This window comes from Melanotaenia boesemani, chromosome 15 (assembly GCF_017639745.1).
Source record: "Melanotaenia boesemani isolate fMelBoe1 chromosome 15, fMelBoe1.pri, whole genome shotgun sequence".
Lineage (NCBI taxonomy): Eukaryota > Metazoa > Chordata > Actinopteri > Atheriniformes > Melanotaeniidae > Melanotaenia > Melanotaenia boesemani.
Window position 1 is genome coordinate 1211543 of NC_055696.1, and position 13779 is coordinate 1225321.

A 13779-nucleotide genomic window follows, 5' to 3' on the forward strand; every position below is an offset into this window, starting at 1 on the left:
TAAGCAGATTGCATGTGCTGATAGATCGTATGGTGTCAGGATCAAGACCCACGGCTTCTATCAGGACATTTATGTCCTGCCTGATGTCCAGGTGATGGATGTCCTCATCTCCCTGGTCCAATGTTCAGAGAGAACACACCATCACACCCCTGAGTCTGCAGCCTTGACTCAGGGTTAGCTAGTAGAAATAAACCCAGAATGATTAAGAGCTTTTACAAACCAGGTGATTCTAACATCCTCTCTAGATCTTTACTGTACTATCTCTGTGGGCCAACAAAGCATTTGTGTAATTTTCCAGCTCCAGCTCGAATCCTGACATTCAACAGGACAGTAACAACCCCCTGGATGAGGGACATCGTGCTGCCTTGTAAGGCTGTTGGTGATCCGTCCCCAACCATCAAGTGGTTGAAGGAGATGTGAGTAAAGTGCAAATACAACACAAATAGTTGGTCATAGATTCATACATGTAAATACTAGGTTTTATAAAATCATAAGGCTGATTATGAACACCTTTGTGTTACAGCAATGGAACCCCTGCACCTGTTGTGATTGACAGCCGACGTAGTGTCCATGGAAACGGTAGCCTTGTTATCCGCACAGTGAAAGCAGAGGATTCTGGAAACTACACTTGTGTGGCCAGTAATAGCTTCGGATCGGAAAAGATTGTCCTCAATCTTCAGGTTCAAGGTAACACCATGGCAACATATCCGAGTCACCCTTGCCAGCCTTGTTTACAAATCATCTTTTCATGTCAAGAATTTATTTCTTGTAAAGCTAAATTTTGTTCTTTGTGTCATATGTTGAGTTTTATCTGCTTTCTTTCTGCCAGTTCCACCTGACCAGCCTCGCCTCACTGTAACCAAGACAACCACCACCTCAATCACTCTCTCTTGGATCCCAGGAGACAACGGAGGCAGCTCCATAAGAGGTCAGACCACTTCTTCTTTTCTTTTTTTTTAACATCCAAAAAGTTCAGCCATATGACTGCCAATCACATGTCCACTGTCACCGTCACCAGGCTACATTTTGCAGTACTCGGAGGATAACAGCGAGCAGTGGGGTAATTTCGCCATCAGTCCCAGTGAGCGTTCATATCGGCTGGAAAACCTCAAGTGTGGCACCTGGTACAAGTTCACCCTCACTGCCCAGAATGCAGTGGGACCTGGACGCATCAGTGAGATCATAGAAGCAAAGACCCATGGGAAAGGTAGCAGCTACAGCAGAGCACACGTGTAAAGAGGAAAAATTAAAAGCCCTGATTTCACATGAGCAGATGTCAAAAGTTACACGGCATAGCTTGATCGTACATTCCTCCTCACAGTACATACTTAACTAAAAGCTGATAAACTATATTAATTTATTCCAACTTTCTTGAAAAACAGAACCACAGTACTCAAAAGAACAAGAGCTCTTCACCAGCATCAACGCCACTCGGGTCAAGCTCAACCTTAACGGCTGGAACAACGGCGGATGCCCGATCACCTCCTTCACCCTGGAGTATCGGGCTGTAGATTCACCCACTTGGACCACAGCACAGCGCACCTCTCTCACCAAGAGCTACATCCTGTACGACCTGCAGGAGGCCACCTGGTATGAGCTCCAGATGAAGGTCTACAACAGCGCCGGCTATGCTGAGAAGAGACTCAAGTTTGCAACGCTCAGCTATGACGGCAGTGAGTTTACAAAATGCTGGAACTTTATGGAAAAGGTTGAGGCTTTTTTACTGAACAGGGCGCTAAAACCCACATCTCATGCTAATTTTACACAAATCGAATCTCCTCCAGTTTAAGTATTGTGGCATCACTAGCTCAGTCGAGTATCTCACCTGTCTCTCAATAATGACAAATCAATGATTTTGTTGTCATATCTTCCCACAACCTCTGCACAGGTACCATCGCTCCTTTGGTGAAAGCACCCAATGTGAGTGAGGACAACTCTGGTGGCGGCGAGGGTTTGAAGATGATGGTGACCATTTCCTGTGTGCTGGTGGGCATTGTTGTAATCTTCATTGGACTGCTGGTGCTGAGGAGGAGGAGGAGGGAACAACGGCTCAAGAGGCTGCGAGGTGAGATGAGGGAGGGCTCACAGTTCCTCACAGTGGATCCACGTTTACCTTCATTTTCACATGTTAAAATTATTTTGATTGTATTCCAGATGCAAAGAGCTTGGCTGAAATGCTCATGAGGTTAGATTTCAACACCTTTACTGAGTTTGAGCAGAATTCATTTTGTTCAGAATTCAAATTTTGAATTTCTCTTTTGTTTTCTCAGTAAAAACACGCGTCCAGCAGAGCCAATAAACAAACAGCAACAGACGCTGCGAATGCACATCGACATCCCCAGAGCCCAGCTGCTCATCGAAGAGAGGGACACCATGGAGACCGTTGGTAAGCAGCCTGCAGAGCTGAAGACGTTGCTCTCAAGAAAATGAACTTGACTGAACTTGTTCCTGTTGTTTCCCCTCAGACGACAGATCCACGGTGTTACTGACTGACAACGACTTTGGGGAGACGCAAAAACAAAAGTCATCCACAGTCACCCACACTGTCCATTACCAGTCACTCTCACAAGCCACTGGTCCACTGGTAGATGTGTCCGATGCCAGACCAGGAACCAGTAAGTCCAGTACGGACTCTTTTATTTTTTTTCCACACCTCATTATACAAACACCTCTGGCTGTAGTTTTAATGTCCCCGCAGTGTGTCCTCTTGTTTTTTATATTCTCATCCTTCAGGTGGTGTTACCTTTGTTACGTCTGCTGCACCCTGCATGATTTAGAAAATATGTCAAGTTAAACATGTCTTAACATAACATTTTTAACACATCCTTGTTACAGTAGCATGCTATTACGGAAGAGGAGAAATTTTTTCCTATCGAGCCAGTGAGCAACACTGTATAACTTTTGCTCTTACTTGCAATAAATTCCAGATTTGTTTTTGTTTGTGTTTTTCTTGTATTTGAAGACGATTATAATATTTACAATTTACAAAATTTATGTAAGTTATTTGAGTTCAGATAAACTTTATCAGTGCATCACTGCTACATCAGGTGGCAATGGTACAATATAAATATTGGAAATATATATCTATATCTAAACTGATTTACAAACATGTATACATTATTATTATTATTATTATTATTATTATTATTATTATTAATAATAATAATAATAATAATAATAAACACTGTACATTCTCCTGCTTATTCTCAGACCCCACTGCCCGCCGAACAGCCAAAGCTGGCCCAGCAGCTCGCAACCGCTACGCCAGCCAGTGGACTCTGAACCGCCCCCACCCCCCTGTCTCCTCCCACACTCTCAGCACTGACTGGAGGCTGCCCACACCCAGGGTCGCAGGTTCCGTTGACAAGGAGAGTGACAGCTACAGCGTCAGCCCATCTCAGGACACAGGTAACAATACGCAGCAGACTGTAACTCCACGATTCTAACATATAACTTTAACTTAATTACATCCCACTTGTTCTGCCACTAACTCTTGGCACTAATCCTGCCACTAACTCCACACCGTATCCAGACCGAGCACGGAGCAGTATGGTGTCAACAGAGAGTGCCTCCTCCACCTACGAGGAGCTGGCCAGGGCTTACGAGCACGCCAAGATGGAGGAACAGCTCCGCCACGCCAAATTCACCATCACCGAATGCTTCATCTCTGACACTTCCTCAGAGCAGATGACAGCAGGCACCAACGACTACACTGACAGCCTGACTTCCAGCACACCGTCTGAATCAGGCATCTGCCGCTTCACCGCTTCCCCACCCAAGCCTCAGGACGTCAGTCGGGTCATGAACATGGCCGTGCCCAAGGCCCACAGACCGGGTGAGGCCAGGCTGTCCTGTGACCACAGCTCTGTCTCTCTGAAAGCCAATGGCATACTAACCTTTTGTTAAAACTGGCTCACATATTTATAGTCACTAAACCTGAACTACAAATCTAACATTATAATTTTATCCACTAACTTTAGATAAAAACACTGTTAAATTTACTGATCATTTCCTTACAAAGCATACTCAGCAAAATATTCTTTAAAAAGAAAATAAAACACTATATGTTGTGAAAGGTACCTCTTAGTTGCTTTTTACGACCCAGTAGACGTGTGTGGGTGTATTTTTCTACGGCGACTCGTCCCTCTATTTGTTTTCCTCACATTTCTTGTTATTTAGTTGTTCAGGACTTTTTTGGGTTGCAGTGTGTGTGAAACATCAGCTAATGACAATCTGTGTGAGCACTATAAAACATAGTGGTCAGTTCAAATCCCTATCACACATTGTACTTAAAATCTGATGATGCAGCACTTTCCCGTGGACCCCTGGAGTGTGTGGAGGTGTAAGTGAGATTTTTTGTATTTTATCTTTTTATGGTCTTTTGGTTTATAACAGCTGTGAAACTGGCCCTGTTAGTGATTACAGTCTATTTGTCTACTTACGGGGTGGCATGGCTCAGTGGGTAGAGTGGTCGTCCTGCAGCCCAAAGGTTGTTGGTTCGATCCTGGCCTAGAAAGCTCATGTAGAGGTGTCCCTGAGTAAGGCACCAAACCCCTACACATATGGACAAAATTGTTATTACCCTTCGATTAATGAAAGAAAAACTCACAATGGTCACAGAAATAACTTAAATCTGACAAAAGTAATAATAAATAAAAATTCTATTAAATTTAACCAGTGAAAGCCAGTCGTTGCTTTTCAACCATGTTTCAACATAATTATTTATAAAAATAAACTCAGGAAACAGGCCTAGACAAAAATGATGGAACCCTTAACTTAATATTTAGTTGAACAACCTTTTGAGGAAACCACTGCAATCTAACGACTCCTGTAACTGTTAATGAGACTTCTGCACCTCTCAGCAGGTATTTTGGCCCACTCTTTATAAGCAAACTGCTCCAGTTGTCTCAGGTTTGAAGGAGCCTTTTCCAGACGCCATGTTTCAGCTCCTTCTAAAGATGCTCAATAGGATTTAGGTCAGGGCTCATAGAAGCCACTTTAGAATAGTCCATGTTTTCCTCTTAGCCATTCTTGGTGTTTTTAGCTGTGTTTTGGGTCTTTGTCCTGTTGTAAGACCCATGACCTGCGACTGAGACCAAGCTTTCTGACACTGGCCAGCACATTTCTCTCTAGAATCCTTGATAGTCTTGAGATTTCATTGTACCTGCACAGATTCCAGACACCCTGTACCAGATGCAGCAAAGCAGCCCAGAACATAACAAAGCCTCCTCCATGTTCCACAGTAGGGACGGTGTTCTTTTCTTCATATGCTTCATTTTTCCATCTGGAAACATAGAGCTGATGTGTCTTGTCTCGTCTGTCTATAGGACATCCTCCCAGAAGCTTTGTGGCTTGTCAGCATGTAGTTTAGCTTTTTTATGGTTTGTTTTTAACAATGGTTCCTCCTTGGTCGTCTCCCATTAAGTCCACTTTGGCTCAAACAAGGACGGATGCTGCGATCTGACACTGATGCTCCATGTCACCATGTCACCAAACAGCACAGTGACTACCTGTAGCCTATATATAGACCCACTGACTGATTACAAGCTTGTAGACACCTGTGATGCTAATTAGTGGACACACCTTGGATTAACACGTCCCTTTGGTCACATTATTTTCAGTCTTTTCTAGGGGTACCATCATTTTTGTCCAGGCCTTTTTCATGACTTTATTTTTTAAATAATTCTGTTGAAACATGGTTGAAAAGCAACGTCTGACTTTCACTGGTTAAATTTCATAGAATTTTTATTTATTACTTTTGTCAGTTTAAGTTATTTCTGTGACCATTGTGAGTTTTTCTTTCATTAACCAAAGGGTACAAACACTTTTGTCCACGTGTTGTAATTGCTCCTGATGGGTCCTGGTTAGCGCCTTGCATGACAGCTTCGGCCATCAATGTTTGAATGGGTGAATGGTCTGTACATGTAAAGCGCGTTGGATAAAAGCACTTTACATGTACAGACCATTTACCGTTTTATTTCTTACATCAAGCACCATATTTACTTTGGTAGCTAGAATGTGGAATTTCTAGTGTTTGGTTGGGATTTCTCCTCGTTTTTTTTTTTTTGTTTGTTTTTTTTTTTCTTTTTAAAAAAACTTTAGTCATATTTTTTTGTCTTTGACTTGATTAAGTTTGGATAGCTCAGTTGGCAGAGTATCTTTCTCTCATGTGGGAGACCAGAGTTTGATTAGTAACACCGTCCAGTTGGGTCCTTAGGCAAGACCCTTAATTCTCTAAGTTACCTTGGATAAAAGTGTCTGCTAAATTACTGTAATGTCATTATATATATATATATATATATATATATATATATATATATATATATATATATATATATTAAATGTCAAGGGTCATAATAGTGTGATAGTGTGCAATGCTGCATTAAATGCAGCATTACTCTACAACTCAAGGCCAAGTTTGAAATGCACAACAGGGTTGGGTCTAGAAAGCAGTGACCACGAAAAGGGCAGCATGCCTTTTAACCCTTTTTAATTATACCTTTATACCTTTTTAAAATTAAATTAAAATATTCTTTAAAAATATTTATAAAATATATCAAATATATGATATAGCTTTTCTATGAAAAAAATATAATTATAATTTTCTTTTCCTGCTTATCTCTGAAGCAAGCCTAATATTTACAATCTGTGTTTATATTTCAAAATATACATTTATTTATTCTTCAGTGAGTTGCTGTGTATAGCTCATTAATATCCACTGAGGTGTCTAATATGCAAATATACCCTCCCTAACCATGATTATATTAGAATACAGCTCTTAAAGAGGCATCCACTGTAGTGGACACTATGCATGACTGGGTTTTTGTTTTTGTTTTTTTTTCTAGATTTTTAGGAAATAATGAACTGATTATTACAACTAAAAAACGAATCTAATTTAACAAGTAAAACAAAATTTGTAAAATCAAACAGTCAATATTATTTTTAATCAACAGTTGTTTCTGTAGGATGATCCTGTGGCCTTTGCCCGAACACTTGAACTACACTGATAACAAAATAAATATTTTGAGACAAAACACAATCAGTGTTTATTCAACATTATTGAATTTAACTTCTGGTGGTTTTGTGACTTTTATGTCCTCTTAATAAAATATAAGCAGTTTGGACAGATAAATATTATGGCCCACACACCACAACATTTCCTGCTGCATCTGATGTTAAAGTTCAGTTTACACTAAATATTTGTTTGAATTTGACTTTGTGTTATTGGAAATTTTGCCGTGTCGTGTAAACAGGGCCTCAGTCTAACTACATTCACCACACCTGTTTCCGAGCAATGACACATTGCTGAACCCTAAAGGAGAAAAACAATGAAACCATATAAAATATTACAGATTATACCAGATTACCAGATTATACCTCATGAAACCTCATGTTAACTTTTTTACATTATGAGCCGATTTCCTCCAAGATGAACAAATTCATCCTAAAAAGTCAATTTCAGCTCGGTGAAAATCCAGTCAAACAGAAGGATTTTGACCTGAAAACATGTTAACTGGAAGTAGTTTTAACCATTTGTCCAGAGCAGGATCAAGGTGTTTTTGGCCAGAAATGGCTGCTTGTCTTTCCTCACTAACTGTGCTGTGTGTGTTTCATCCTGCAGGAGGCGAGCTGGTTCACCTTCCTCCATACCTGCGCATGGACTTCCTGTTGAACCGAGGGATGTCCTGCTCGGGCTCATCCAGGGGGACAGCTAGTGGGGAGAGAGCAGCCATGGGCCAGGCCTGTCTAGAGCCCCAGAAAAGTCGCTCACTAAAGCGGCCTTCTCGCATGGCGCCCCCGACGCCCACAGAGGCCCCTCAGGCCAGCAGGGACCCAGTGGCCCAGTGGCAGCCTGGCTCTGCAGCCACGCTCCCCCACAGAGAGGGCTCAGAGTTGGCCCAAGCTGCCAAGCTCAGCACCTCCCAGGAGTCCCTGCTGGACTCGAGAGGACATCTTAAACAGAGCAGCAACCCCTACGCAAAGTCCTACACACTGGTATAACAGCAGGGGCACCTAGGGCTGGACTAGAACTCACTCTAACACTGGACTTAACACTCAAGTGCAGTAAACTGACTTTCACCACACAGTTCTGTATATATGTGCCCTCCCTTCAAGGATGGGGTCACTTTTACTAATCTCCTTTTATTTATTTTAGAGTTTTCTTTTACCTCTTATTTGTATTTTGTTTGTTTCACTTGAGAAAAAAAATTCACTCATCAGAGACAACTCCAGCCGGAGCTTTGCCAAACTAATTGAGTAACAAGGGAGCATTATTTATTCTTACTTCTTTATAATTAATCAAGTGATTATTAATTGTTAGTTGTCAGCTATTAATGATCATTAATTATCGAGTACCAAATGATCTATTATCACCATGGCTACGATGTTTTCATAAGAACCCGGACATGTTTTTTATGTTTGGTTTCCTGCAGAGGAAGATGACGATTTGGAGTCATTTTTTCCTATGGAATATCCTTCTGAAACACTGAACGAAACCTCGAGAGATTCTTGGAATGAAAGCAATTGACAACAGTCCAAACTTTTCAGCTGCTCTCAAATTGTTACTTTTTTTGAAGAAAAATAATAATAATAAAAAAAATCTATCTCCTATGGATGCATGGGGACTGACCAATTTAAAAGACAATGAGGATTACGATCACGGCTGGGGAGTCCAGTCGGGCATTTTGTCACACTATGAAATGATCCAATGTGAAGATTTATTATTCTTATTACTATAAATATATATATAAAAAGAGAAATCACTTTTATTTGTGGATATTACAGGGAAGAATTGATTTGGTTAATAAAGTCCTTAGTCATGTTTGCACATATCTCGTTTTAATTAGGAAATGGAGTCTCTGTTGATCTTTCTCTGTGTCCCATTCTTGATGGTGCAATATCAAAAAAAAAAAAAAGATATGAAAAGTATATGAGAACTATTGATCTATTCTGTACTGTAATGATGAAAAATAGCTATGTTGTGAGTATACTTACAGGGCCGGACACACTCCAGCTTGTGTATTCAGGTGTAGTTTACCACTGCTTGTTTGCCAGGATGGTAAATTATGTTAGCTAGAACAGGGAGGGTTTAGAGAACTAATGGTTTGCACTTCACAACAGCCCCCCCCCCCCCCCCCCCCCCCCCCCCCACCCACACCCCACACACACACACACACACACACACACACACGCACGCACACAGACGCACCCACACATCACACACACACGCACATTAAGTGCACTAGGTAGTATTCAGAGCTCTTACTCTCCTCCTCATTAGATTTACTGTTGCTGCATTGCAGTGATGCTCCTCGACAGGGAAAAAAGGAAAAGAAGATTTAAAAAGTGAGACAATCCAGCAGAGTCCCCCCGATTCAAACCAAATCTATAATGTCTATGAGAAGTATTTGAAAAAGCAAATGTGGATATACATAAGAAGTGTTTATTTGTTCTGTCTGCCCTGGCCCATTTCTGTTCTTTGTTTCTTTCCGTTAGCTCAAAGGGAGAAAAGTTCGATCCAAAACGCTGTGAGGTCATGCTGTCAGTTTCTACGATTAGTTTATATGATTAACTGTCTTCATTCTGATTATACATTTTAACAAAACAATGTCACTTTTTATTTTTAACATGAGTGTTCACCATGGTGGCACTGGAATAAAATGAAACTAACACAAAGGTTCCAATTTGATTAATAAAATGGCTGTTCCCCAAAGTGTCCTGTGCAGGTTTGAAATGACTGGCTGATGGGGGGTGTGGAGGTGAAGCAGTCCCGGAGGTGAGATTATGTTTGGTGAATTTTAGCAGGAGATGCAAAGTCCTGGTCTTGTTTTCATGGTGACAAAGTGGAGACATCAGTGGAGTCTCTGCAGCTGCATGGACTACTGGTCATTGTTCTCCAGGCCTGCAGGTGGCAGTGTTGTGCTGCAAACACACACTAACAAGTTCCAGTAATAACAGGATTTAGAAATTTAGATCTTTTGCTCAAAATAATACAAACTCACATGGTACTTTATATCATATCGGCTCTGTACTTCACTGTCAGTCCATTTCTTTGTATTTTGTTTATGTTCTTAGCACCTAACATTAATAGTTGTTGTGGCCAAATATTTCCCATGTTTGCTTATATAATTGGCCATCATCTGCAAAAACAGACGGCTTATTCAAAGACAAGCAGAAATCTGATTTCCCAGCTTCTAACTTTAAAAAAAAAAAAAACTAATTAGGTTTTCTTGTTAGGATGTAAAACATTTAAGCACTAACAGAGCATAATTATCTAACTTGTTTTCATTTTGATTAAACTATACAACTTGTGACAACAAAGCACAAAACAAAGAGTTTAAAACTGCTTTTTCCAAGACACATCAAATGCAGCATGATCGTAGGTTGAAGTTGTGTTGGGGGGACCGGAGTTATGTCAGGGGGGCAAATAAATATAAACTAAGCTATAAACTATATAAAAAAACATATAGTTTTTGCTCTGCTAACAAAACATGGACACATTTGTGAAAACACTAATGGACAAACTATGATGAACCAACAACAGAGATTTTAACTACCAACAAAAAAAGACAAGAAACTATGAGTTACTCTAGGCTTGACCAGGTAATAGTTAAGTAATGGAAGTGGCCAATGGTGGGTAATAAAGAGAGACCACATTGTGTAGTATGTCTCAAAAAATTTGCATCTGACAATATGAATATGGGGACTTTTCATCCTGTTGATTATGTTAGACCAGCGGTGCCCAAGTCAGGTATTTGAGAGCTACTATCCAGCAACTTTCATATGTATCCCTTCTCCAACACACCTGAATCAAATGGCTGAATTCCTTCATCATTCAGCTTTGCAGAGGCCTGGTGACAAGCCATCCATGTGATTCAGGTGTGTTAGAGAAAGATTGCATCAAAAAGTTGCCACCTTTACAGAAAAAAAAATCAACTGTCATATCTGTCATATATGGCTGCCGTTGTTTTAGTTAAGCAGCATCCTTCTCATCGAAAGTCAAGGGGGGGTTGACATTATTGTTGTGAGTGAAAAAGGGGCCCTGCAGAAAAAGTCTGGGAACCACTGGGTTAACAAGAAAAGAGGCTGAATGACTTTGCAGAGCATCATAACTTTTCTCTGCAAACCGGAGCAGCTCACTAGATGACTCGTTTTCAGGTTTAGGAGGCTCAAAATAAAAAAGACCAGTCTTGTTTTTGTGAGTTATATATGCTCTCAAGCACAGAAAAAAATTGACTGGACTGCTTATTCATATTACCTTTTCTATTACTAAAATTCATTAATTTATGATTTTATACTACCAGAGCTTAAATAAGATAATCTAATGCATTTACAGATAATAATAATAGCAAGAGGAGTAAACTAGAAATAAATGTACTTTTAATTAGGGCTGTCAAATGATAAAACTTTTTAATCAGATTAATCAAAGCTTTCATATTAATTAATCATGATTAATCACAGCTCACAAATTAATCATGATTAATCACTGTTAGGAAAATTCCTCACATGAACGACAGACACTCAGGTGAAAAGACACAGCTGTTTTACTGCGATCACAGGAGCTCAAACACAACCAGAAGACAAGTAAACACAGGCCAGCTGACAATGTTAGAACTGAAATCCAGTCGCAGGACACATCCTTATATAGCCCATCCCCCTGGGAACAATGGTCCCTCTTGGCCTCTGGTGCTGGGCCCCTGGAATGAGGTCCATGTTGACCAACCACAGAAGAAGACAATAAAGTCCTTTGATGTTTTTCTACAACTGTAGTCACTCCCAAGCACTCTAAAGATAACAATCCTGCAAAAACAGTCCTGATCACAACCTTTAATGACCGGCTGTGTCTTCACAGATGATCACAAAATCATCAATAGAAGATTTTTCCATCAATCACCATTCGCAAGTTTTTATATTTCTGAAATCTGCCCATTTTTACTGTATTGTTTACAAAATGAGCCGATGCTACAAATATTTACTGTTAACTGACCTTCCCTTGGGTAAACGTCAGATGTCCAATGGTCAGTAAATGCAGCATGTAATGTACTTTTATATGTTGTTCTAAATCATCTCTAACATGTTCTACATCATGATGCAGAATTCATACATCATCATGACCAACCGTCTCCATGGTGATAATTTCTGTCCTAAAAGCAGCAGATGTGAGGACTGAAGTTAAACAGCCGACATTGATGAAGAAACTCTGATAAAAACTGATGATCTGGATAAAAACAACTTTTTCCTTTTATCATTTAAATGTGAGTGTGAGTGCAGCAGTGATAAAAGTCCTACAGCAGCTTCACCCACAGTAAACACCTGCTGGTAAAATACATCATTGGCTGCTTGTTTTATTGGTTTTTCTTCACGTTTTTTTTTTTTTTCATCAGATGATCACTTTAGTTGTAATAATCTGTTCAATATTTCATTAAATCTGGACATTAAAAAGGTCTCATCTGTGCCCCCTTTTCCTGGTCAGGGCTCCTGGCCCCCCATCAGAACTTTTCTAGATCCGCCCTTGCATAACTGAAGTATAAACCCTGTCTACCACCAGCCAGCTACCGTGTTAGGGAAGGTCCTGCCAACGACAAGACTTTGGGGTAAATATGTGACGGTGTGAACCCTGAACTGCTAGTTTCCTCCTTCTCAGCTGATCCATAAACACTCGCAGCAAGAGAGAAAAGCCGATCAGCTGATCACCGACAGCCATTCCTGCACAAACAGAGCTGAACAGAGATCCTCTAGAGCAGACGTGATGGTGCAAAACGCAGCTGCAATGTGGGAAAAGTGTGTGTGTGGAACCCTCTCACTGGGAACAGAGTGTGTGATAAAACACCCCATTTTCCACAGAGGTGACATCCAATGTTGCTCCATTAATGCTGTGTTTATTCTGAAGTCCGTCCACAGAGCCACTCAGCTAGTCTCTTCCATTGTGCTTCTCCACGTCTCACCATCATAACAGACAAATGACGGATGTATGGGGCTTTTCATTCCTTGCATGTGTTAATTGCATTAAAAATATTAACGCAATTAGTTACATAAATTAATTAACGCGTTATTTCATACAGTGATGTTCCTGCTGCTAACCCTAACCCTATAAACTGCCAAAGTGTTTTATAGTTACTGTGATCTAGTAGTGAAATGCCATCCACATTTTCTAAAAGTTGTATAAGATGTTTCAGTATCACTACAAAACTGTATTGAGCCCTGTGCCTATGTGTTAAGATCTGTAAACATCAGTATATTTATTACCAGTGAGGGATACATGAAGACAGCATATAGCACAAATTAAAAAAAAAAAAAAAAAAAAGATTCAGGCTTAAAATACACTAAAACATTTTTATATGATCATATCTTTAGACTGATGCAGCTGTAACTCTGAACTTGTTTCAAATCATAGTACAATATGTGAACATTGTCCCCGCAAAGCTCACTTCTGATAAAGTGAAGCAGAAGCAAATTTGAGAGGTTTTGGCTGATACAGTCTCCAAAACGACCATTTTGACACAGTTTAGTTTCATCAGTTTTAAGTCCCATGTGTTTTCCATTGATTTTATCTGAGGAATAATTACAATTAGGTTGATCTGTCCCTCAGTAGGCAAATCTTAGGTCTGATTTAAAAACTGGATTCAAAGTGGCAGATCATTAAACAAAAAGTCCCTGCATACCCCTGAACAATTGATTGAATATGCCAGAGTATTTAATTTAATTTAATTTAATTTAATTTAATTTAATTTAATTTAATTTAATTTAATTTAATTTAATTTAATTTAATTTCTTATTATT

At 40.0% G+C, this 13779-nt stretch overlaps 1 protein-coding gene across 3 annotated transcripts in view; it reads left to right on the forward strand.

Moving 5' to 3' along the window:
* Positions 1-9712, forward strand: part of dscama (Down syndrome cell adhesion molecule a) — a 90117-nt gene extending 80405 nt beyond the window's left edge. The window contains exons 22-33 of one of the 3 annotated variants that reach the window (XM_042008675.1): positions 299-416; positions 524-687; positions 830-928; positions 1019-1207; positions 1383-1673; positions 1889-2065; positions 2155-2185; positions 2271-2386; positions 2466-2624; positions 3211-3408; positions 3533-3835; positions 7622-9712. In XM_042008675.1, the coding sequence (XP_041864609.1) occupies positions 299-416; positions 524-687; positions 830-928; positions 1019-1207; positions 1383-1673; positions 1889-2065; positions 2155-2185; positions 2271-2386; positions 2466-2624; positions 3211-3408; positions 3533-3835; positions 7622-8001 (2225 nt within the window). In that variant the 3' untranslated portion in view covers positions 8002-9712. The remainder of the gene's footprint in view (positions 1-298; positions 417-523; positions 688-829; positions 929-1018; positions 1208-1382; positions 1674-1888; positions 2066-2154; positions 2186-2270; positions 2387-2465; positions 2625-3210; positions 3409-3532; positions 3836-7621) is intronic. The other 2 variants (XM_042008676.1, XM_042008677.1) reach the window with 2 other exon arrangements.
* The last annotated feature ends 4067 nt before the right edge of the window (positions 9713-13779 follow it).